Source organism: Schistocerca piceifrons, chromosome 4, assembly GCF_021461385.2.
Source record: "Schistocerca piceifrons isolate TAMUIC-IGC-003096 chromosome 4, iqSchPice1.1, whole genome shotgun sequence".
Classification (NCBI taxonomy): Eukaryota; Metazoa; Arthropoda; class Insecta; order Orthoptera; family Acrididae; genus Schistocerca; species Schistocerca piceifrons.
Window position 1 is genome coordinate 654,034,895 of NC_060141.1, and position 27,133 is coordinate 654,062,027.

The following is a 27,133-nucleotide window of genomic DNA, read 5'->3' on the forward strand; positions in this document are numbered from 1 at the left end:
CTCTTGTTCGTGGCTTATTCCTTGCTGCTTGTACCACGCCGCCCAACTTTCCTCTCTGCATGAACGGCTACCTCTTTTCGTGTTCTACCTACGCGAATATTAAAAAATGGTTCAAATGGCTCTAAGCACTATGGGACTTAACATCTGAGGTCATCAGTCCCCTAGACTTAGAACTATTTAAACCTAACTAACCTAAGGACATCACACACAGCCATGCCCGAGGCAGGATTTGAACCTGCGACGGCAGCAGCAGCGCGGTTCCGCACTGAAACGCCTAGAACCGCTCGGCCACAGAGGCCGGCTACGCGAATATTATACGGGCTTGTTCCGCTGATATTATAATCGTTCCTACCAAGAGGCTTCGTATTTCGAGCGGTTTCCTTTGTACAATCCAGCGTGCTACATTCCTTTCATCGTATGGGGCATCAAGGTATTGAACTCTTTCCAGTTATTTTTCTAAGAACTCGATATACATTCAACCCAGCCTTCGCTTCTGTGGCTGATTACATACTGAAAGTAAAATAATGTCCTGCTTGCTTTGGGACCAACATTTATTTAAAAATGTGTTTTCAAACTCCGCGTAATTTATACATGCTTTTTCCACACGTGAGCTGCAGTTTTATGCCTCTTCGTCCATACGGTTAACGATGTAAACAGTCTTAGTTCTGTCGGCACATACTTCCCACATTAAACCGTGGAAATTCCAGAGGAATGCAACGATATGTAATTTGCCTTTCGGGTAAAATTTATTAAATTTACTGCTGTGTATAAGCTGCGCCAGGGGTCACTTTTAGCTACTAGGGTAGTTTGACCGTTTACAGACTCTGCTTCGTGGCTAATTTGCTACTTACTCCAGCTACACCGGTTTTTCGATCGTTTGCCGAGCTTTGTATACTTGTTGTACTACATGATGCCAGTCTGTATTTTCCGTTCAGCCTGATTCAGCCTAAGGCAACTTCAACTTGGTTCCCCATATTCGCTTGCATCTTTGGTCCCAAGGCCGCTACTCTTTGCAATGCTGTTTCTCGGCTTTTCTGAATCTTCGTTTCTTTCCTTCCGATCTGTTAAGTTCCTTTATTTCTTCATTCATTTTCTTTTGCTGTACTAATTTTAACTCCTCGTCTACTTCCCCGCTCAATGTTTCAAACGATTCCTCAAAACTCGCCGCTCATTTTTCCTGATTATACGCCTGAATCTCGAATCTCACCCCATTTTTGAGATCCTCAGTATTGTTAATCGAATATTGCCTTACCTCGCCCAAGCTCCATTCCTGTCTTACTTTTCATCAGCTGATAATTTAAACTATTTGTTATCCTTTGCTAGCTTTCTTTAAATTACTATCTTTTCTCAGAAAAAAATTCTTGCCTGCGTAATTTTTCTTCCTTTTTCTTTCTAATGATAATGTAAGCTCGTCGTTATCATTTTTGTTTCATAATTTTATTCCTCCCGTTATTTTTGTTCCCATCTTTCCCATTTCTAGTAGAAACATTTTTCTAACCCACTCTGTGGCGTTTATATGTACGTAACATGCCCACTATCTGCGCTTGCCTCTACGATTTCCCCCCGTAACTTTTGGAGTGCGATCGAGTTTTCCCTGCTTTCTTCCATATTGACATCACCAACGTGAAATTCTGTCGAATTACGTGTCTGATACTTTCTCTCATTTGACCTTTATTCCGTTACTGATTTCACCTATTGGATATACTGATTTCACCTATTGGATATACTGATTCCATTTTCACTGTTTTAGGCTCAATGATACTTCCTCAATGTTATCCCAATGCCCAGAAACTTAAAGTTCGACTATACCATTTTCTCCACACGCAGTTTTGGGCACAAATGTTGAAATGTGTGTGAAATCCTATGGGACCAAACTGCTGAGGTCATCGGTTCCCAGACTTATACACTGCTTAAACTAACTTATGCTAAGAACAACACACACACACCCATTCTAGAGGGAGTACTCGAACCTCCAGCGGGAGCGGCCGCGCAATGCGTGACATGGCGCCTTAAACCACGCGGCCACGCCACGCGGCTTTGGGGCACACATCACAGTGTATTGCAGCAACTACGAATACTCACCTACTTTTTTTTTCTACTGCCGGTTGCTATCTGCTGTGAAGTGGCATCTGGTTGGTTTGGTCCATAGGACTAAAGGTTGCAGACACCATAGCAGGGCAGAGTTATACCCAAGGTACACCTGTCAATTTACCGAAATTCCTAAGTTGACAATTGTCCTGTCCCCACTTCCACTATTTCTGTTCATTCGCTCATAATAAAATACGATGAATAGGTTGGAATGATGTTAAATCGGTTTCAATGAACACTCAGTTTATTGTTCTTTAAGAAGCAGTATGTTCCTCGTTGGCCTAATGACACTCGCACTACAGTAACAATCACTCGTTTAACGTAGTTCTTTCGAGAGTGCCATTGCCGTTCGGTCAGCTTTCGAATTTAGAGGAGCCTTTAATAGGTAATGCAACATATTTTTACTCGGCCGGTTTCGGTTGAAAAAATACGGAACTTATTTTGAGACATCGTGAAATATTCCCGCTTCATTCCCTATAGTTTAATGGTATTCCGATAGTTTGCGGTTCTATAAATAGCCTTCTAAATAGCGTCTGTCACGGAGGTGCGTTCCAAGCAGAGAGATATCATTAAATTTAATTTGGCAGATAACCAGAGCATCGTAGATATTCATAGGCGCTCGTAGTATATCTATGGAGATCTGGCAGAGAACAAAAGCAAGGTGAGTCGTTGGACGAAGCTTCTGTCTTCATCGCAACAAGGTCGCGCAACCTGTCCGATCTCCAGTGTGCCGATCAGCCGCATGCAGTTGTGACTCCTGCAATGTTTTTGTCACGAAAAAAATTCAAAGGAACTTCTCCTCCTCCATGACAATGCAAAGTCTTACGCAAGTCCGAGCACTCGAGAAGAACTCACAAACGTCATTCCTCGACCACTCTAACAGCTCAGATCTCGCACCTTCCTACTCCCATCTGTTTCGCCCACTACATGGGAAGCAGTACGTGGATGAGGGGATTATTGACGCAGTAAGACGATGGTTCCGACGCCGACCAGTGGACGGGTACCATGTTGGAATAAAGGCCCTCCTACTAAGGTGGCGCAAGGCCATCACATTCAACGCAGATTATGTTGAAAAACATGGCTTCGTAACTCGAAGAGTGGGTAATAATATGGTGTACTGGAGTCCTGAATAAAATCACCCTCCTTTCAGAAAAAAATTGCTGCATTACTTTTGAAACACCCCTCTCTCGACAAGTACAGAATTAAATCTATCCACTTTCATAAAGGTGAAAATTCTCTGGCATATTCTCTAAATTAATGTCGATGATAACAACAAAATTACAGGTATTTGACAGCAAGTATTGCACAACAATATGTCTCCATTTTATCGTATACGCTATACTAAATCTAAGACTACAACTGTATTCAGCATTTTTTTTAGGCTGTGTGCTTATTAATGAAGGTGGCACGAGTTACAGAAGTGTGGGTACAAACCGTAAGTGACAGGTACACATTAAGGCTACAAGTCATGGGACAGCGATATTCACATACACAGACGGCGGTAGAATCGCGTGCACAAGATGTAAAAGGGCAGTGCATCGGTGTAGCTGTCATTTGTACTCGGGTGATTAATGTGGACAGGTTTTCTATGTGATTACGGCCGTATGATGGGAATTAACAGACTTTGATATTGGAGCTGAGTCATGGGACGTTACATTCCAGAAATCGTTAGGGAATTCAATATTCCTAGATCCACAGTGTCAATACTGTGTCGGCCGCCCCGATAGCTGAATGGTCAGCATGATGGATTGCCGTCCTACGGGCCCGGGTTCGATTCCCGGCTGGGTCGGGGATTTTCTCCGCTCAGGGACTGGGTGTTGTGTTGTCTTTATCATCATTTCATCCCCCATACGGCGCGCAGGTCGCCCAATGTGGCGTCGAATGTAAAAAGACCTGCACCAAGGCGGCCGGACCTGCCCCGTAAGGGACCTCCCGGCCAATGACGTCAAACGCTCATTTCATTTCAATATTGTGTCGAGAATACCACATTTCAGGCATTACCTCTCACCACGGACAATGCAGTGGCCGACGACCTTCACTTAGCGACCGAGAGCTGTGACGTTTGCGTGTTGTCAGTGCTAACAGGCAAGCAACACTGCGTGGAATAATTGCAGAAATCAATGTGGAACGTGCAACGAACGTATCCGTTAGGACACTGCGTCGAAATTTGGCGTTAATGGGCTATGGCAGCAGACGACCGAGGCGAGTGCCTTTACTAGCAGCACCACATTGCCTGCAGCGCCTCTCCTGGGCTAGTGAGCATGTCGGTTGCACCTTAGACAGCTGGAAAACCGTGGCCTAATCACATGAGTCCCGATTTCAGTTGGTAAGAGCTGATGGTAGGGTTCGAGTATGGTGCAGACCCCTCGAAGCCTTGGACCCAGGTTATCAACAAGGCACGGTGCAAACTGATGGTGGCTCCATAATGGTGTGAGCTGTGTTCGCATGGAATGTACTGGGTCCTTTAGTCCAGCTAAACCACTTGCAGTTGCAGCCATTCACTTACATCATGTTCCCAAACAACGATGAAATTTTTATGGATGACAATGCGCTATGTCGTCAGGGTCACTAAACAATGTGTCAAAATTGTTTCCATTTCTAATACAATTACTGTCCTCCCACAACAAATTTGATGTGTAGTGATAAATTAAAAGTATGTGAAACTTATCGTAACTGTGATGTAGAGCTTGTTTGGCGCCATACGGATGATATCACAAACCACCACAAGACGAAGAACAGCCTCGTATGAAGTAGGGCGGTTGTGTGGACAGTTTTAGAGAGTTGAATTGGACAGGCCTGTGATCAATATTTTTTGATTTTATTGCACTTAGTTTAGTCATTGTCGCCAAAACACTATTTAATAAAATCAAAAAATATTGATCACAGGCCTGTCCAATTCAACTCTCTAAAACTGTCCACACAACCGCCCTACTTCATACGAGGCTGTTCTTCGTCTTGTGGTGGTTTGTGATATCATCTGTATGGCGCCAAACAGGCTCTACATCACAGTTTCGATAAGTTTCACATATTTTTAATTTATCACTACACATCAAATTTGTTGTGGGAGGACAGTAATTGTATTAGAAATGGAAACAATTTTGACACATTGTTTAGCTCTCAGTCCCAGTTGCACATTCAATATACTATAGACACTATTTGCATTTGAACAGAACCAGCGATTTGTGACGAATTCAGGCTGTAATTTGGAGACTTTGGGTTGCTCACATAATTGGCTATCATCATAGCTTAAAAGCTTGAATCAAGACCCAGTATAAATTTTTTCTATTACGATATGACTAATTTCAGCCTCCATGGATCATCTTCAGATTGATGAAGTTGCGTCAGTAACCCGTCGTGTCTGTACGGACCACACATCAGACTAACGTCACGGTACTGTGTTGTGTAGTTTTGATGCAGAGACTATGGGTTGATAACACAACTACATAACCCTGAAGATGCTCCGCGGAGATCGAAGCTAGTTATATCGTAAAAAATGAAAAAAAAACGCACCACTGGGGCTTGATTCAAACTCTTATGTTATGCTGATGGTCAATTGTGTGGACAATCTGTAGCATCCAAATTACGTTCTGAGTTCTTCACACAGTGCTAGTTCTGTACGCATTCGAATAGTGTTTATGATGTGCTGGTTGAACAGGACTGAAAGGAGGTTTGGAAGAGCTAAAAACAAAAACAAAAAGCAATAGAAAAATGGTAGAATAAAATAAGTATTACTGCAATCAGACGATTCCGTTTAGTCAGATGATTACGAAACAAATTTCATTTAGACAACGAATTACGAGAGTTATCCATATGCCTCTATCGAAGTTTTAATTAATTAACAATAATTATCAATCGTCTTTTAAGTAAAATAAGTTATTAGAATAGAGGTATATTGAAATATTTCAGTTGTTTGAAAAGGCTGTTCTAAAAAGAAAAAGTCGAAATTAACATGTGCAGTATCTAGCTCTGCAGGCTTAGTTCATGGACGCCATCTCCCACAAAACCTATGACTTCACTGGAAATAAGAGGTAATTCTGACCCCCACTACATGTTACTAAACCCGAGGATAATTTCTGACACAGAAGTCAACTACGAATACGTAAACCATACCAAGAAAGCTGATAAAATAAACAGATGTAAAAATATCGATATACAAAGGGCCAAAAGTTTGTTACGTTAGAGCAGGATCAACTTTTACTATGCGATTATGGCGAACAAAGGACCTTCTATCTGAAGCAATACATCAAGTAGTCGAAATCAATCTCTCGTTTAGGAAAACAAAGGAGATTTCAGTAGAATTGTACAAGACTATGAAAAATTCAGGAGTTTCTTCTGTTCGCCAGAAAGAACAGTAACGCATTTTTAGCAAGGTTTAAAAGAGGACATGAGAACCTGATTTACAGAGTGTACATTGTTAAAAACGCCACAACCTAGAGTTGGAGACAAATCACAAGGGACAAGGTGAACCTTTCACCCCTTAATAAGAAGAACATAACATGAAAGCCGTACTATTTTCATTAATGTTCCGAAAGGAATAAATTAGTACAAAAATTGACTACGATGAAGAGTTTTGGGTGTCGATGTTGTGTTCATGGATAAACAGACCTACCTAATCTCGATCATTATGGGGAAACATATCGATTGATGCGCTGTTAAAGTAGGCACTGCATTTTTAGACTCAAATGTGTTCCAGTAGCAGCCCGCTTTCCCCGAATGCAGCAGACTTTTAAGCTGTGCAGTTAGGCGCGATTATGCGTGCAGCTGTCGGCTGTTCGTCACGTTTAGGAGAGTGTACAAGTACAAATAGAGAGGCATCTGCAGAGGCTGCAGTTTGGGCGTGGCACGGCACGGCCAGCGCGTCAGGGTGGCGCCGACGCTGGCGCCGGCGGGGGCGCAGCGGCGCTAATGGCAACTAGCGGCGCTGGCGCCAGGCCTGGACGCGGCAGCGCTCTCTGCAGGACGACGCCGACCACCTGCGGTGCTCTCTCAAGCGCTTTATTTCCAGGAAATTCTTCTGACATGCACTGCACTAATCCTCTGTGACATCGGGGCAGTATTGTTGCCTCGTAAAATAAACGCCTAAAATCAGAATTTCACTATGAGGCGAGTGTGCCTTTTAACACCTTGGAGCCTCGCCACTTAGAAGAGTGTTGGGCCTAGGGAACTGGCCATGTATGCAGGTTCTTAAACCATTACTAACACATATCTTATTTATGTATCTTCAAGATTAACTCGCACTAAATAGGGCCAAGTTTCGAGATCTTTGATAGACTACAACTTTTAAAATACTAATGACAGAAAGTACATTTATCGTCCCAAGAAAAAAGTGCGAAATGAGTTGCTGAGCAATTTGTTCCTCTCGGGCTTCCAGAATTTCTTGCTCACTCAACAAACGTGACGTATTTGTAGCAGAATTACAACTAACTGCGAAACGTAACGAGTATATGTACGAAATTACGTCAGGGTGACCATATTGGCTCAGCCATTCACGGCAGCAGCTGTTACATTCGTGAATTTTTTTCTAAACGAATCTAGAAATTGACCACAGAAGGCAGCACCAGTCAAGGGACAGGTCGCGAGACAACTGTACATTGTTCTCATACGAAATGAATTCAGTTATCGAGCGATTGGCAGCTCGTGCGTCGAGAAAATCGCGGCCCGACCTGTACTGGGGCGCCGTATTTTGAATTGTGCGGAAGCGTCGCTTGAGGGAAGTACAAACAATTTGCAATCGAAGGTCCTTGTCTTAGACCAACGGTTTACTCATTAATTAAGGTCAAAAATTTGCTTATGGGAAGAATAATGGATTCTTTACGTAAGAAATGTGGAGGTTCTCCGCAAAATCGGCGAGGAAAGCAGTACATTGAAAAGACGAACAGAAAAACATCAACTCGACCTCGCATTTCCCAGATATGTGAGTGGCTCGAAGACTTCTTAAATAGCAGAACCCAGTATGTTGTCTTTGACGGGGAGTGTTCAGAGGTAAGGGCATGTCAAGAGTGTCCCAATGACAAGAAGTGTGACAGGACCGCTGCTATTTTCTATGTACATAGGTAAATGACCCGGGGGACAGGATGAACAGCAGTCTGCGGTTGCTGTGGTGCACGGGAAAGTGACGTCGTTGAGTGACTGCAGGACGATACAAGATGGTTTAAACAAAGTTCTAGTTGGTGTGATGAATGGCAGCTAGCTCTAAATGTAGAAAATTTAAGTTAATGCAGAAGAATAGAGAAAACAAACTCTTAATGTTTGAACACAGCATTAATAGTGTGCTGCTTGACACAGTCACGCCGATTCAATAATTAGGCGTAACGTTCCAAAGCAATATCATATGGAGTAAGCTTCTAAGGATTGCAATACGGAAGGCCAACGCTCGACTTCGGTTTATTAGGAGAATTTTGAAAAAATGTTGTTTTATCCGTAAAGATGACCGCATACAAGACACTAGAGCGACCCATTGTTGAGTAGCGTTCGAGTGTTTGGGATCTGCTGCAGATCGGATTAAAGAAAGGCATCGAACTAATTCAGAGGCAGTCTGTTAGATTTGTTACCTGTAGGTTCGTACAACACTCACGTATTACGGAGATGCTTCGGAAACTCAAATGGCAATTGCTGGAAGGAAGATGACGGATTTTTCGATTAACACTATGAGAAATTCTAGTTAACCGGCATTTGACGCTCACTGCACGGGGATTCTACTGCCGCCAATGTACATTTTGCTTAAGGACCACGAAGATCAGAGAAATTAGGGCTGGTACAGAGGCATAGAGACAGTCGTTTTTCCTTCGCTCTGTTTGCGAGTGCAATGGGAAAGAAAATCACTGGTAATAGTACAGGTTACCCTCCGCTGATTAGGACTCAGTGTGGTTGGACTGACATTTACTTTTCCATCCTTCATTTGGCTTTTTCAACTCGGAATTCATTAAAAATAGTATCTTGAGATCCGATGCCCAGTTGGAACACACGACGCCCTTCGAGTGAGGTGGACGCTAAATGTGAGAGCCCGCCCATCTCGACCAGAGCGGCGCAGGTAGCAACGACGGCGCGCACCCCTCAACTGCTGAAAGTATACGAGGAGCGACAACAAAGTAATGAGACTGATGTGAAAAAAAAATGTTGCTTAGCGTTTTACTCAAGTTTAGTGTTTTCTCCTTCAAAGTAGTTCCCTTCTGACTGCACCTACTTTTTCCAGCGCGTCTGCCATTGATGGTAACATTTCTGGAACTGATTTTCTGTAATATCCTCCAAGACCCCCGACACAGCTATTTGGACATCTTGTGTTGTTTGAAAATGGTGTCCCTTGATCGCTGTTTTGACTCTTGGAAGTAGAAAAAAGTCGCACGGAGCGATATCTGGTGAATAAGATGGCTGTGGTAGTACTGAAATTTGTTCTGAGGTTAAAAATTGCTGTATTGACAAAGCAGTATGGGATGGCGCATTATCGTGATGCAGAAGATCTTCAGATTATTATTAGACAAACCGTTTCTCGATTGATGTTCAGTTCTTCTCCAATCATTTTCACGGATAATCTTCGATCAGCTCGTACGAGTTCACGCACCCTAGCCAAGTTGACATCTGTCCGTGAGTTTGATGGTCGTCCACTGCAGTCTTCATCTTCAACATTCGTTCTGCCTTCACTAAACATTTTATGCCAACGAAAAACTTGAGCTCTTGACAGAACCTATTCTCCAAAAGCCTTCTGAAGCTTACCGTAAGTTGTCGTCGCGTTTTCACCCAATTTAACGCAAAAAGAAATGGCATACCATTGCGCAGTATTATTCCGTCACCAGAGAGAAAAACATGTGTTATTACAGCACACCTGACGACTGAGCAGTTGCATCAATGTGCCGCATGGACTAGAAGCAGCTTATAGACCGAGGTCAAAATTATTGTGCCTACACAAGCCCGCAGGGTTGCCACATCTTGCAAAGAAAATCAGTCTCATTGCTTTATTGTCGCACCTCGTATGGTGAACGGAAGACGGAAGCACTCTTACTCTGAATCACATCTGAGTAAGCGACTTTATCTCTCTTCGAGCAACACCTATGGTTCAAATGGTTCTGAGCACTATGCGACTTAACTTCTGAGGTCATCAGTCGCCTAGAACTTAGAACTAATTAAACCTAACTAACCTAAGGACATCACACATCCATGCCCGAGGCAGGATTCGAACCTGCGACCGTAGCGGTCGTTCGGTTCCAGACTGTAGCGCCTAGAACCGCACGGCCACTTCGGCCGGCCAACACCTATAGCTGGCACTTAATATCACCTAATACAATCAGCAGAGCATTGTTCTGAAACTTAATCAGAATGGCATTCAATAAATATTAAACGTAATCGCAGCATGCAAAATGGTGTAAAAACTAGCATTGACAACGAAGAATTTAGTTAGTAATAAAGGTTATTAGATGTTAGTGGACAGAGTAGCAGCCCCTCTGAGCTAGACCCACAGCTACAGCTCTCACGTATTAACATTATTGAGCTTAACATCACTTATAACAATGAAAATAGGACTTATGGCAAATGTGACTCAAGTAACCGGCACTAGCCGTAGATTAAACTAGGTTTTCAGTTCACAGCGGGGACACATGCGGTTTATAAAGCGCTCTAGAGTAATTAACATTGACGAATTAGAACAATTTTCGCTGTACAACTTTGCCGATGACAGTCACTGAGAAACATGAATGGCCACAACAACGAAAGACGCGTCCATTGTTCCTAACGTAACACAAGGACACAACTCCATAAATATCCACATGTCCCTAAAACAAGCAGCGCTGACAACATACGAAACGTTTATGTAACGCAGCCAGCAACGACCTAGTTCCGTAGAACCAGCTAAAAGACACAACTACAATCCGCAATCCACAAGCCAAAAGCCACACGTTGATCAGGACACGCCGACGACTTAACACAAACCGAGCGAAAGTGTGCTCAACACACAAATAATATCAAAATCACGACGAGAATACACAAGACGACGACGCAACTAACCACGCCCACGTTCCGCATACACATTTTGCCACGTAATGAAACCACATTCAAACGGCATTGGGATTGATTCTCATTATAATCACTAGGATCGTATGTATGAGATCCGATTGGTCGCGATGTGGAAACCACAGTGACAATTAAAAACGTGTTATTTGGAACAGTTAGCTACACCTTTCCAGCTACTTCTCTACATATACGCAGCTCCGACTGAGATATTGGTCGTGCTTTGTACCAACATTTCAATACCCTCGTTACAGAAGGCAGCCGTCCATGCTTTCTGTCAGTTCTCTTCCCTGATTTGTAGCTTGTTGTCTCTGCCAAAATGTTGTCTTAATAGCGAGCGGTTCATATGAGCAGAGACGAAAATCAGAGGGAACCAACTCCGGGCTGCACGGTGTGTGATCAAACACTTCCCATTGAAAATGCTGTAGGAGCATCCTCGTTGCCCCTGCAGTGTGCGGCCGAGAATTGTTATCGAGAAGGTAATGCATTACACTACGTTGTGCGGGTTGCATGACTCAGGTGAAATCTCTCAAATCGCTTATAGGCACTCACACTTCCCGAGAGACACTATTTTCTCGGGATTTTTACGTTCAAAAAAATGGTTCAAATGGCTCGAATCACTATGGGACTTAACATCTAAGGTCATCAGTCCCCTAGACTTAGAACTATTTAAACGTAACCAACCCAAGGACATCACACACATCCATGCCCGAGGCAAGATTTGAACCTGCGACCGTAGCAGCAACGCGGTTCCGGACTGTAGCGCCTAGAGCCGTTCGGCCACACCGGCCGGCCATCTTCACGTGCTCACTTTGATCTCAGAACCGAAAAGAGCGACATGACGCGATCGTAGGGCATACTGAAACACTGTTCAACACACCTACGCAAAGCTTCATTGGATTTTCGCTGTGGTTTCGATTTCGCGATCGATCGGGCCTTACTTTTCGAATAGCCCTCGAACCTGCATTCCTTTTTTCCCATTGCCAGACGTTCAGGCCAGCGCGTTAAGGATGGCTTCCATCAGTATTCATTGACGTTTTGATCCTTAAATTTCCTTACAATTACCACAACGCGAAAGTGTAGGAAAAGAACGAAAATTAAATCATTGGACTTAGTCTCTACACGAAGATAGTTTATTTCTTTGATGCAAAATGTTCAGCGTAAGACCCAACATGAAGCCCAAATCGTTTCGTTATTGAACAAAAGCGATTGCAAGCCTTTTGAAATCGCCCTTCTGTGAAATGATATTTTACAGTATTGATTAGCTGAGCAGGTGTAAAAATATGTGTTTTGAATATGTCTACTAAAATAAAACACCTCTACACAATTTTCGAAACAATTCTTTTACACGAACGACACAGTAAATTACCAACGAATGACACAAACAATCAAGTGATACTAATCTTCCCGTGACAGAAGTATAGCTGTTATATGTTGTATTTTCAAAGGTAAATGATAAAGATATGCGAACAGCATCTTAAAATTCGGAAACTGGTCTGAATTACAATTTCAAAGAACTGTGACTGACACCCTAACGACAGGGATCTGACATGCATCGAGACTAGAAAATAATGCAGTGATAATGGTTACGCACTAGCCGAAATCTGGATTTGCCAAATGAAACCTGCAAAAAAAGGACGACTGATTGCTGCGCTCTATAATTTATAAATCATGTCACAGTCGCTGAATGGAAGGTAACCTGAATTTCTCTACATATTTTAATGTACCTTTAAAAAAGAAAAAGGTGTCACAAACTGTGTGTCCACGGACACCAGCACTGAGTGCTAATAATCTAACGCACAGTAGTGCCTCCAATCTAAATTTAGTTGCTCAAGATTCCACACAATGCATATAGCTTGTTCGTTCTTATCGAATCATATGCAAAACTTATTTCTTCGTCTACTAACTCATTACTGGAATCACACCACCAACATGCGGGATCAGATTTCAAACACATGCTACAAGGATCTCAAAAAAAAAAAAAACAATCAGCTAATACAGAACACCAGAAAGAAAAACTATAAGCCATGAATCTTTCACGTAGTTGGACTACCAAAACACACACGACACATGTGTGCCCAATCGCCGATCACAAGTCGCAGTGGAACCACTCACAATTGAGCTATAACCGATTCCCAGCGGAACCACTCGCAATGGAACTATAAGAACTCCCGAACACGTGATACACAATAGACCAGGAACACACATACTAATCAAACTCACTACAAACCCACTCTGACAGCTTGTCGGTACCTGCCGCAGGAAAAAAAAGCCTAACCTGGTGCTGACGGAACATGTTCGAGACCAGCTAGCAGTTTCACATTTCAAAATAAGTTACCAATCAGTGTGATATCGGAGAAAAACAACTCAAAAAAATTTCAACTTCCGAACACTGTGCCCATTTAATTGCACATCACCAAACTAGCAACACGAAAGCTGCAACCACAATGACGGGAATCGAATGCCGGATTTCATTGTTGTGGCTCATACGCGACGAATTAGATAATAATTTTAATGATCCAAAGATGGCTCCTCAGTGAACTGAAACTAGTAATCAATAAAGGAGCCTTAGCGATCTTGACCAAGGACTGCTATCCTACATTTTAACCGATTATAGTTCTGTGTAGTGCAGCAGCAACTTCCGATGTATCGTCAAATATTAAAAGTTATCTGTTTCGAATGAAAAATAAGTGAATACAGAAGTAAAAAAGGAACGAGAGAGGTAACACAATAATCTCTGAATTCATCAGTGACTGTGGGGATCCACACAGTACTCTCTTCAACTATACTTTTACTACACCTACGTTTGTTTTATTTCCTTGCGCCAAAAAAATGTGCAAATGTGTGTGAAATCTTAAGGTATTTAACTGCTAAGGTCATCAGTCCATAAGCTTAGACACTATTTAACCTAAATTATCCTAAGGACAAACACACACACCCATGCCCGAGGGAGGAGTCGAACCTCCGCCGAGACCAGCCGCCTTTGCCGCCATATTGTTCAGAATGGTAGTGATCACTTCTTTCAGGTAGTTTATTTTTGTGTCGCTAAACAAGTTATCATCAGAGAGGAGTAAGCCTCGGCTGTGAGGTGTACTAGGCACATGCCAGAAAAATTTCTGCAAAAATTCTCCCACTTTCTGAGCAACACAAAGGGAAGCGCAATACGCGGTGCATTCAAGTTCTAAGGCCTCCGATTTTTTTTCTCTGGACTGGAAAGAGATAGAAACATCCGCATTGTTTTAAAATGAGGCCGCGTTCATTGTCAATACATCCCAGAGATGGCAGCACCGTACGGCAGATGGAATTTTACCGTCAGCGGCGAGAATGAGAACTGTTTTAAATACTTAAAATGGCGACGTTTTCCTTACTTAAACAGCGTCCAATCATTCGTTTTCTGAATTTGCGTGGTGTGAAACCAATTGAAATTCATCGACAGTTGAAGGAGACATGTCGTGATGGAGTTATGGATGTGTCGAAAGTGAGTTCGTGGGTGCAACAGTTTAATGAAGGCAGAACATCGTGTGACAACAAACCGAAACAACCTCGGGCTTGCACAAGCCAGTCTGACGACATGATCCAGAAAGTGGGGAGAATTGTTTTGGGGGATCGCCGAATGACTGTTGAACAGATCGCCAGATCGCCTCCAGAGTTTGCATTTCTGTGGGTTCTGTGCACACAATCCTGCATGACGACCTGAAAATGCGAAAAATGTCATCCAGGTGGGTGCCACGAAAGCTGATGGACGACCACATGGCTGCCCGTGTGGCATGTTGCCAAGCAATGTTGACACGCAACAACAGCATGAATGGGACTTTCTTTCCGTCGGTTGTGACAATGGATGAGACGTGGATGCCATTTTTCAATCCAGAAACAAAGCGCCAGTCAGCTCAATGGAAGCACACAGACTCACCGCCACCAAAAAAATTTCGGGTAACCGCCAGTGCTGAAAAAATTATGGTGTCCATGTTCTGGGACAGCGAGGGCGTAATCCTTACCCATTGCGTTCCAAAGGGCACTATGGTAACAGGTGCATCCTACGAAAATGTTTTGAGGAACATATTCCTTCCTGCACTGCAACAAAAACGTCCGGGAAGGGCTGCGCGTGTGCTGTTTCACCAAGACAACGCACCCGCATATCGAGCTAACGTTACGCAACAGTTTCTTCGTGATAACAACTTTGAAGTGATTCCTCATGCTCCCTACTCACCTGACCTGGCTCCTAGTGACTTTTGGCTTTTTCCAACAATGAAAGACACTCTCCGTGGCCGCACATTCACCAGCCGTGCTGCTATTGCCTCAGCGATTTTCCAGTGGTCAAACCAGACTCCTAAAGAAGCCTTCGCCGCTGCCATGGAATCATGGCGTCAGCGTTGTGAAAAATGTGTACGTCTGCAGGGCGATTACGTCGAGAAGTAACGCCAGTTTCATCGATTTCGGGTGAGTAGTTAATTAGAAAAAAAATCTGAGGCCTTAGAACTTGAATGCATCTCGTACTTCAAGACTTAAGACCCCACCGCTGATTCCAAATATTTCGCTGTCAACTCTACATAGTGGCTCAGCACATATCGCCATTAATGGCAACTCTTGGAATAATGTTTGTCTACAATATTATATAAAGAAAATCTCGAGAAGTTTTTGACCAATTTACTTCAAATTTTTACCTTATACTCTAATCTTGACTGATTTACCTCAGACTTTTACATGATACTCTAATAACAACTGGGCAGACGTTGCTTATATATTTTTTTAATAAATGTAACATATATATATATATATATATATATATATATATATATATATACTTCATACAACAGTGTTACACTGTAAGCAAAAATTCTGAACCGATTTACTTCAAATGCTTACACGATAATCTAATAAGTGCTCGGTTGGACATAGGATACATGTTTTTTAATATATTTGGCGTATAAATATAGGGTGTTTCAGAAGTGTTGGACAGTATTCAGTGATGTGACAGGAATGATTATTCCAAACAAAAAAGTCAAGTAAACATGGACAGTAAAACGCATCTGTTAAGAGCTATGAGCAAGTCTTGATCTGTGGTACTGTGAAACAAATCTCTTCTACTGTAAGCTCTTTGCTTTCCATACTTTGGGAAGTGATAGTATGGACCAAACCAAGAAAAAAATTCCCAGTGAACATCTGCTCTAAAACGCATACCTTAAAAGTTATGAGCACTTGTTCATCTTCGCTACTTTGAAACACAACACTCCATACACTTCCCAAAATATGAAAAAAAAAAGGGCTTGCAGTAGAAGAGATCTGTTTCACAATATCGAAGATCAATAATTGCTCTTAGCTCTTAAGGTATGCGTTTTAGACCCATGTTTACTTGACTTTTTTGTTTCGAATGGTCATTTCTGTCATATTGACTATTCGCTCTGAAAAATCCTGTATGTAATACACGTATAGTATATAAAGAGGAATGGTTGTTAGCAAAAATCTCGAAACGTTCTTGACTGATTTACTTCAAAATTTTACTTCAAAATTTTGGACGATTTTTTATAAACATTCTGATAGACGTAGGTTATTATTTTTTAATATGTAAGAAACATACAGATACATGTATAATATATAGGGAAGAAACGTTGTTAACAATTATCTAGAAACGTTCTGGACCGGTATACTTCAGATTTTTATGCAACATACCAATAAACTTTTGGAGGGACATACATTATATATTTTTAATGTACGTAACATATAAACACACAAACATCATGTAACGGGGGAACATTATTAGCAACAATCTCGAAAAGTTCTTCACCGATTTATTTCAGATATTTCGTTGATACTCTAATAAATGATCAGACGGACATAAGAGATATATTTTTAAAATATGCGGCATATCAATAAATATATATTGTTTAAAAGTGAAACTTCAGCAGAGAATATCTCAATAAGTTTTAGAGCTGTTTACTTGAAATTTTCTACACGGCACGCTCACAAATAGTCAGGCGGACTTAAGCGAATTGTTTTTTGAAACGATAATGCATATGTTTTCTGTTGTAACAGACTGCGAGAAATAAAATGCTGTGCTGTGGAAATGTGCGGTATAGTTTTCTTTCTTGTAGTTATTTTCAGAGACAACAGAGTAGTAATCACATTTGCCAAAGTAGAACTACATGTCGAGTTATTAAAATAGGAAAAGCGGAAAGCGCCAGGTCTGGATTCAATAAACGCAGATGTAATACAAACGCTGAGCAACCGTATTGTTTCACACCTTACGGCAGTGGACACAGTTATGTGCTATTTTATTTTCTTTCTCGTAGTCTGTTTTCACAGGAAACAGGAATGTTGTATTTAAAGCTTATCGGCTTAAGTTTAGAATTTTTTATGGAATAATCCGAATCTTTGTAATACTATTTCGTTTGCAGATTAAAACTAAAAACTGTCAATGATGCGACTAGGAGATCCAGCAGCAGGAGAGAGGTCTCTCATACCCGGTGTGCCAATGAGTCCAAGCAATTTACCCATTCATTTTAAGAGACTTCAGTTCCCAATCTAGGATTCGTTGGCAATGCTCATAATCGGAGAGAGGGGGAAGAGGACATAAAGAAGGGAAGAAATGGATATAGAGAGGGAGAAGGAGGAGATAGATAGATAGACAAAGACAGGCGGGAGGAGGAGGTGGAGATAGATATGGAAGGAGAAGGAGATGGACAAAGAGAAGGAGGAAGAAGAGATGGTCAGAGAGAGATTGGAGTTGGAGAGAGGTAGTGCAGGAGGAGGAGACAAAGGTGAGAGGAGGAGATTGACAGAGAGAGGGGAAGAAGAGAAGATGGACATAGAGAAGGCGGAAGAGGAGATGGACAGAGAAATCTAAGAGGAAGTGGTGGAGAGAGATAGGGGGCAGGAGGAGATGGACAGAGAGGACAGGAGGTGATGGACAGAAAGAGGGGAAAGAAGAGGAGATGGAGAAAGAGAATATGGACGAGGAGAGGGATGGAGAGAGGAGGGAGAAGGAGATTATGACGTATATCCAATTTCCGTACATACTTAGCAACTGTGAAGCGTTGCCGGGTTCGCTAGTAATTTTAATAAACGAAATATCAATTGACGTCTCCAGGGGCCTCTTCAGTATTAACACCTTCTGGTCAAGTTACTGATAGTGCGCGATGGCAGCCATCGACTGAGCATGGTATCAACGCCTACATACAGTGTATCTCCTTCGTAAATTATACGAGGCCTCACCCAACAGCTGCTGCTTGTGGCTGTCGATGAGTACGAAACTAACGAACCTTCATCACATCTCAGATGAAGCCTACCCAATGAGATGGCGCCAATTGTCGCCCTGCGAACCAGATTTATATCTTCAAGATTTCTCTGAATCGCATTTGACGAATTTCGTGTTGGTTCCTTTCAAAGAATACGGCCGATTTTCTTCCCAAGTGAGAGCATGTACTGCGTTTCTAACGGCTTCATCGTCAAGGGGGATATCAAATGATGCCACCAGTTTCATATTTATGTTTGATACGGAAGGCCTTTTTCTAAATTAGGTAAGAATCTCTAGTTGATAAGTACACATCCTTCCGTACTGACTGACTTTTCGTTCATCTTCATAATGCGTCTGGTGATAAAATTGAAGTTTTCGGTCCACCGCCGAAAAGATAACACATTAACTGTTTATATGAACCTTTTTTATCTGACAGTTTTCGCGTAAGCATACGGCTACTAATAACATCATACATACCATTAAGCGAAGGTTTAATTTTTTTTATTTAACGGTTGAGGACATAGCTTAACCACACATCCACAGAGCTGAGTAATCACTGAGTCAAGAAGGCGCTGAGTAATGACTTTCACGCAAGTCGTTCTGCGCTAGCAACGAGCTTTTACAACATTCCGGTCAATCTGAAAGTAACTGCTGCCCTAGGACAGCTGATAAGACTGCGGAAAGGTTTACAATAGGGGAAACAGCATTACCAGCAGCTCTTAATTGAAAGAGAACTCTGGTCTCCAGGCAATTTACGTCTTGAAACATATATCTCATAAGCCAACGTGATGAGTGGCGTATAGTGTCTCGTACGAATATGAGTAGCTTCCTTCCAGTCCACTCACAGATTGCGTGCAAAACGTTCGAGATCGTCAGCTCATTCGTATAAGCCCTAATATCTCTCATTTTATCTGTACTGACCCTCTGCGGCTTGTTCTATACTGATACAGTTTTCCAACTTAAAAAAAGATGTACAGAAACCTATGAGCTACATTTACACAGACGCACGTGTTGAATTGGCGAAAAGTCACAGATTCTGACAGTATTTCTGTACATTATTTCAGATTGTATAAAACCATAATAGATTTATTTCAATTAGTGTAATAATGAGGTATAATCAAATCACTCGTTACACAAGTCTCTAGCAAACTGTGAGGGACCATGAACCTTCAGTTCCGTTGTTGAACGGTATGCGCTACATCATATCACAGTCTACTTCTCTGTAACCCGCTTTCAGTTAGCTTCAAAACACAGCTCATGTCTCATCTACTTCTAAAAGTACATGATGACTCTGCAGTTCACAAGTAAGTGCCTGGCAGAGGGTTAATCAACTATTTCTCTTCCGTTAGACTCTCGAACAGCGCGCAGGAAGACGAACACTTAAGTCTTTCCATGAGAGCTCTCTTTGCTGTTATTTTATTATGATGATTATTTTAACACTCTGAGGACAACGATGATGACTGAAATTTCATGAGAAGACCCTGCTGCAGCGAAAATCGCCTTTTCTTTGTTGATTTCGTCCCAATTCGCGTATCATATCTGTTGTGTCTAGACAAGACAGCCTAGACACAATGAGAGGAAGCCGAAAGGCACGCGCTTAAACTCACGCAGGCTGGCATGAGGTCTGAAACAGGATACGTAATGAATGCTATAAAGAAAAGTACGTAGCTTCTGGAATACTTAACTTTAATCCACATTTGTAGAACATCGCTCTTGATGATACATTAATAGAATCTCAATATCAATTGAATACGGCGCCTTGCTAGGTCGTAGCAAATGTAGCTGAAGGCTATGCTAACTATCGTCTCGGCAAATGAGAGCGTATTTGTCAGTGAACCACTGCTATGAACGTCGGCTGTACAACTGGGGCGAGTGCCAGGACGTTTCTCTAGACCTGCCATGTGGTGGCGCTCGGTCTGCAATTACTGACATTGGCGACACGCGGGTCCGACGTATACTAATGGACCGCGGCCGAGTTAAAGGCTACCACCTAGCAAGTGTGGTGTCTGGCGGTGACACCACAATATCCATGGCATTCTCTCCCCTATTTCGCAACAAAACAAGTTGTCCTTCGAACTTTTTCGATGTCCGATGAGGGTACCCCCGCACCGAAGTATTGCAGAAGAGGAAAGAAAGTTTATTGTAAGAAGTCTATTTAGCAGACCTGCTGCATTTTGCAAGTATTCTGCCAATAAATCACAATTTGGGGTTTGCTTTCCTCACAGCATTACCTATGAACGTTCAAATTTCAGTTATTCGTGAATGTAATCCCTAGGTATTTAGCTGAATTTACGTCCTTTAGATTTGTGTGTTTTATCCTGCAACCGAAATTTAGTGAAATTCACACTTTTCATTATTCAGGGTCAACTGTCACTCTGCAATTTATTTTGACCATCTGACGACTGCGATCACAAAAAGCGCTGATCCTAGGCAGGGCTCTATTATTATTACTGCTGTGACAGATAAAACTCAGTTTGCGAATCATCACCCACTCTTGTCTGGAAAACGGATGTGCGAATGACATGTGGGTGTATGACCGCAGTGGTAGTCAACCTGGCTTTTAACACCATTGTTTGGTTCGTTTCTAATTTGTGTGTTGTGCATTACATACCTATTTTTTAGTTGTTTTTACCGTGTCAAGTGTTATTTTTTAAGACGCTAATGTCGTAATGTCAAACAATTCGACAGTCGGTGTTGTACTTATCTGTGTATCTTCTGTGTGTTTACTTGTCTGATGAGAATGCGTCGCCTGTTGTGTTACAGAACCCCGGGCGGGAGCATGCTGGGAGATGTGAACATCTCGGCAATCCTCGACTCCTTTAGCGTCAGTTACGACAAAAGAGTAAGACCGAATTATGGAGGTAAGTTTTCGTAAAATAAAAACACGATTTTGTGCTGAAAAGTTACAATTAACACGAGTGTGTAGGCGCCTCCACCAGTACCAATGGCTTCACTTTGCATTACTGCCGACTTTTCACTGTCGCTTTGAGCAGCTCGTGGAAGAGCGCACGCGCCGCGAGCGTGGTGACCTGTGAAGCGCGGTCTGTACTGGTGGAGACGCCCGCGCATGCGCAGAGCGCTGTCGGCCCTGCGCTGACAGCGGCCCGCGCCGAAGCCGCCCTGCGGCCGGACTCGTCTAGCGAGGTAGCGTCACAACGCGGCGCCGCGACCTCCCAGCTAATAACGCACCGGAAGAGCAAATGATTGCCCAGTCTGTAGCCCTTTCACTGAAAAAAACTTAGATAATCGTCTAATGATTCAATCGTTTGACGATGTTCTCTGCGCGTCTATGTGTTCAGGTATACACTCACTAGTTTACGAAACGCCCACTAATACTGAAGGAGAGTGTACATGGGTTCAGAAAGACGGAAAATTTTTGTTAGTACTTTACAACAAGTTCAGTTATACGGGGCAAGAGGCAGGGGGAATTTCTCAAAAAATTGACCGTAGTGTAGCCCATGAACATAGCGAACTAAACTCAAATAACAATATCCCGGTAGTTGAAGATGACGCTAGGCAGGTAACTTTTTGTGTGAGAACCATTACATGGATATATCCTGTTTCGGTGCAATGAGAAAAATACACTCCTGGAAATGGAAAAAAGAACACATTGACACCGGTGTGTCAGACCCACCATACTTGCTCCGGACACTGCGAGAGGGCTGTACAAGCAATGATCACACGCACGGCACAGCGGACACACCAGGAACCGCGGTGTTGGCCGTCGAATGGCGCTAGCTGCGCAGCATTTGTGCACCGCCGCCGTCAGTGTCAGCCAGTTTGCCGTGGCATACGGAGCTCCATCGCAGTCTTTAACACTGGTAGCATGCCGCGACAGCGTGGACGTGAACCGTATGTGCAGTTGACGGACTTTGAGCGAGGGCGTATAGTGGGCATGCGGGAGGCCGGGTGGACGTACCGCCGAATTGCTCAACACGTGGGGCGTGAGGTCTCCACAGTATATCGATGTTGTCGCCAGTGGTCGGCGGAAGGTGCACGTGCCCGTCGACCTGGGACCGGACCGCAGCGACGCACGGATGCACGCCAAGACCGTAGCATCCTACGCAGTGCCGTAGGGGACCGCACCGCCACTTCCCAGCAAATTAGGGACACTGTTGCTCCTGGGGTATCGGCGAGGACCATTCGCAACCGTCTCCATGAAGCTGGGCTACGGTCCCGCACACCGTTAGGCCGTCTTCTGCTCACGCCCCAACATCGTGCAGCCCGCCTCCAGTGGTGTCACGACAGGCGTGAATGGAGGGACGAATGGAGACGTGTCGTCTTCAGCGATGAGAGTCGCTTCTGCCTTGGTGCCAATGATGGTCGTATGCGTGTTTGGCGCCGTGCAGGTGAGCGCCACAATCAGGAGTGCATACGACCGAGGCACACAGGGCCAACACCAGGCATCATGGTGTGGGGAGCGATCTCCTACACTGGCCGTACACCACTGGTGATCGTCGAGGGGACACTGAATAGTGCACGGTACATCCAAACCGTCATCGAACCCATCGTTCTACCATTCCTAGACCGGCAAGGGAACTTGCTGTTCCAACAGGACAATGCACGTCCGCATGTATCCCGTGCCACCTAACGTGCTCTAGAAGGTGTAAGTCAACTACCCTGGCCAGCAAATTCTCCGGATCTGTGCCCCATTGAGCATGTTTGGGACTGGATGAAGCGTCGTCTCACGCGGTCTGCACGTCCAGCACGAACGCTGGTCCAACTGAGGCGCCAGCTGGAAATGGCATGGCAAGCCGTTCCACAGGACTATATCCAGCATCTCTACGATCGTCTCCATGGGAGAATAGCAGCCTGCATTGCTGCGAAAGGTGGATATACACTGTACTAGTGCCGACATTGTGCATGCTCTGTTGCCTGTGTCTATGTGCCTGTGGTTCTGTCAGTGTGATCATGTGATGTATCTGACCCCAGGAATGTGTCAATAAAGTTTCCCCTTCCTGGGACAATGAATTCACGGTGTTCTTATTTCAATTTCCAGGAGCGTATGTACCACAATACTTTCCACTCTCCCGCTCTTGCAGGGTGAACTATCAACAGTAATCTGATGTGGCCCTGATTATCATCAAATGAAAATCAATTTTCTTGCAGGTGTATTTTTTATTTTATTTTGTTCATCTCCTATTTGGGCGATATATTTCAAGACAATATTGTCTCATCTACAGGTACCAGTTAGGCGTGTTCCTTGAGCCGAATGCTGTAAGCACTGTAACTCTCTTGCCACGAAGAGAGGCGCCTATGACACGTCCTGCACACAGTTCAATATTTCGTGTCGAATACTCTCTGCTCTCTGCCTTGTGTTATACATTATCACTCTGTGTGACAGACGCGTAACAGGCGACTCTATTGATGGTTACATTTCTTACGGCATTACATTCATGGAGCACGTCTATCGGCTACCTGAAGATCAGGCAGTACAATGAGTATCAAAAAGGACCTTACAACTTTGAACATTCGTACAAACTTAACGCATTCGCCTTACAGACTTAGTCTTGGTGTCTCTGTAAGTAAAATAGATCACATTTTGACTCACGTGGTACGCTAGTACACAATTGCGCCGTCGCAAGCGCTATTGGCAGTTGAAGCAAAGATGGCTGACTTTGTTGGTCCCGAGCGAGAACACTATTTATTTTGGTTTGAAGAGTCAAAGTCTGCGACAACTGTGCAGCGTAATTTTCGTATAGTGTATGAAAACGGTTGCCCCAGTAGCCCAACTATTCACGAGCGGTGTAAGTGTTTTACTGAAACTGGATGTTCGGTAAGACATAGGAAATCTTCATGCCGCGCCCGTGCGCCTGGCGACGTGGTAGAGCAAGTGAAACAAAGATTTGAAAGCAATCCTACAAAATCTACCAGGCGTCCTTCTCGAGAGCTAGGCATCCCACCTTGTGCGTTTCACCCTTACTGCCTTCTCTACCAGAGCTCATAGCTGGAATCTTCCTCACAACTGAACAAGTCACACATGCTGCAGAGAGTATGGCAAGAAATCGATTTCAGATGGAATGTGTGCTGCATGTCCAATCGATGTCTCATTGAACCTTTTCAGTTAAGTTTATGTATATTGCTACAAGTTGATATATTTTGCTATAAAATCACACCACAATGAATTTTCGAAGTTATGTAGTCCTTTCTGATGCATCCAATATTGTCTCGAAATCGACTGTACATACATGAGATAAACATTAAAATAAAATAAAAAATACAGCTGTGAGGAAATTGACTTTAATTAGAATAAATAAAAAAAACAGCTGAATATTATATGGATAATCAGTACACAGCCGACACCACGAAAATTGTTACGTTTGGAAGTAGCGAAACTCGCTAATGCACCAGGTTTATCTTGAATCTCAGGAAGTCGGTTCGGAACCTGGAGGTGGGATGAGTATTCACCACCAGTATTTGGCAGGGAAGGGGAGAAGAGGTGATGACGTAAAGTATCCGATCGCGAGGAAGGGGCCTTTGTGCAAGGAGGAAGTAAACCCTTTACGATTACTCGGCCGAAGCAATCAATATCCTAAAAAACTCCGCATTAACAGACAATGAAGGCCCAACGGTACCGACCGGCCACCATGTCATCCTCACCCACATTCGTCACTGGGTGCGGATATGGAGGGGAATATGGTCAGCATACCGCCCTCCTGGCCGTATGTCAGTGTACAAGCTACTTCTCAATCAAGTAGCTCCTCGGTTTATCTCACAAGAGCTGTGTGCACCACACCTCTCGGCAGATCGGATGGTGACCCATCCACTTGCTAACCCAGCCCGGCGGCGCTTATCTTCGATGATTCGACAGGAACCGATGTTACCATAGCAGCAAGGTGGTTGGCCCCAACAATACCATATAACAATCTTTTGAGTGCTGCGCTTGCCAGAGTCACGGTACTGTACATTATACTCTCTCTCTTTCACCCAACGGACGCGGGAAAGCAGGAGACCTTATTTTACGTGAGGTTCATGCAACAGTTTGTACCTGGCGTCCTCTACCTTTTCTAGGAGCTTGAAAGGGCAATTTACAAAGACAGTGTACACAGTATCTCATGGTTTCACGCACATAACATATCTAACATATAATAAGCCAGAAAGATGTATACAGATGAGGTTTCCGGTTAGTGATAGAAAGCTGAGACGTCAAAATTTACTATATAATGAACACGCATTTACTAACCAAAACATAGATGTGTCCACGGCTTTAATTATAAAATGAATTAGAAACTCCAGCAATGTGTATAGTTACATAATACTTGCTAGTCTGTGTACTCACAACTTTCGCAAGAGTAACCGAGAAGTGTAGATAATGGTTGTCTTGCAAGCAAGTCGAAGTTACAACGCCATTTAGCCGTAAAATCACCAAGATATTCACATTTAGCAATTTTCTACAGGGTGTCCGAAAAGTCTTTCCCTGATTACATAAATTGATAACTCAGGGTAGAAGTAAGATACAAATATGAAACTGGTGTCTAACTGTTTACAAACTATCAAAGTTTTTTTCACACATCAGTAAACTTCCACATGAGCACCCTTGGTAGCACGTAGCACATCTAGGCGATATTCAATTTCCGTCCACACATTAGCCAACATCACTGGAGGGATCGATTCAACGACTGTGGTTATCCGTTGCCGCAGGGTTTCAAGATCTGGTACACGTGTTCGGTAGACCTCGCCCTTGACATAGCCCCATAAAAATAAGTCTAATGGGGTTATGCCAGGAGAGCGTGGAGGCTAAACCGTTGGCCCATCACGACCAATTCATCGCCCAGGAAAGGTCATATCGAGATAGGCACGGACGTCCAAACCCCAATGAGGCGGTGCACCGTCTTGCTGAAACAAGACAACGGGGTGATATTGAAGCAGCTGAGGAACAGCATACAGTTGCAAAATGTCCAGATACACTGCAGATGTGATGGTAGCCTCAGCGAAGAAGAATGGCCCGATAATTCGATCGTGCAATAGCGCGCACCAAACATTCACCTTTGGACTGCCTCTGGAGCACTCCATGACCTCGCCAGGGGGTTGTGAACCCCAAATGCGCACATTGTGGCGACTCACTACTCCACTGACAAAAAAGGTCGCTTCGTCGGAAAAGGTAATTCGTCTGAGATAACCACCATCGTCCTCAATACGTGATAGCATTTCGACCGCAAAATCATATCGACGTGTACTGTCATTGGGCATCAAGGCCTGAACGATTTGCACTTTGTATATACGATACAATAAACATTTGTGTAACATGTCATGGAGAGAGCTTTTTGGCATCTGTAATTCACGTGAGGCCCCGCGCACCGATTTCTTCACACTTCGCAGAAAAGACTGCCTTACAGCTTCCACCCTCTCTGCTGAGGTTCCTGGTCCGATCAGACCTCGGAAGGTCAGCAACCGATCCTGTGTTCTTGAACTTCTAATACCAGGGTTTAATGCTCTTGACATCAGGTGGATTCCTTCCAAATGTTGCCTGGAAGTGTCTCTGCACTGTGGTTGGTGATCGTGTCTCATGGTACCACGGGACACACTGTGCCTTCTCCTGATTGGTTAACATGGCTTCTTGGGCATTGCACCTCATCCACTACTTACGTACTGCGAACCTAAAACAGAAAAAACTTTGATAGTTATAAACAGTTCGACACAAGTTTCATATTTGTATCTTACCTCTAGCCTGAGTTATCAGTTTATGTAATCAGGGGAAGACTTTTCGGACACCCTGTACGTTACGTTTTCTACAATACCCCTCTCAACATATCACAGTAACCTCTGTTAGGAGCTGTAAGATGTCGATGACAGTATATAAAGTAAGTCGCGGCTGAT

General features: G+C 43.4%; 1 protein-coding gene across 3 annotated transcripts in view; it reads left to right on the top strand.

The window, feature by feature from the left end:
• LOC124796245 (gamma-aminobutyric acid receptor subunit beta) overlaps positions 1–27,133 on the top strand; it is a 621,538-nt gene that overhangs the window by 286,201 nt on the left and 308,204 nt on the right. For all 3 annotated transcript variants that reach the window (XM_047260339.1, XM_047260341.1, XM_047260340.1), the window contains exon 2: positions 21,080–21,177. In XM_047260339.1, the coding sequence (XP_047116295.1) occupies positions 21,080–21,177 (98 nt within the window). The remainder of the gene's footprint in view (positions 1–21,079; positions 21,178–27,133) is intronic.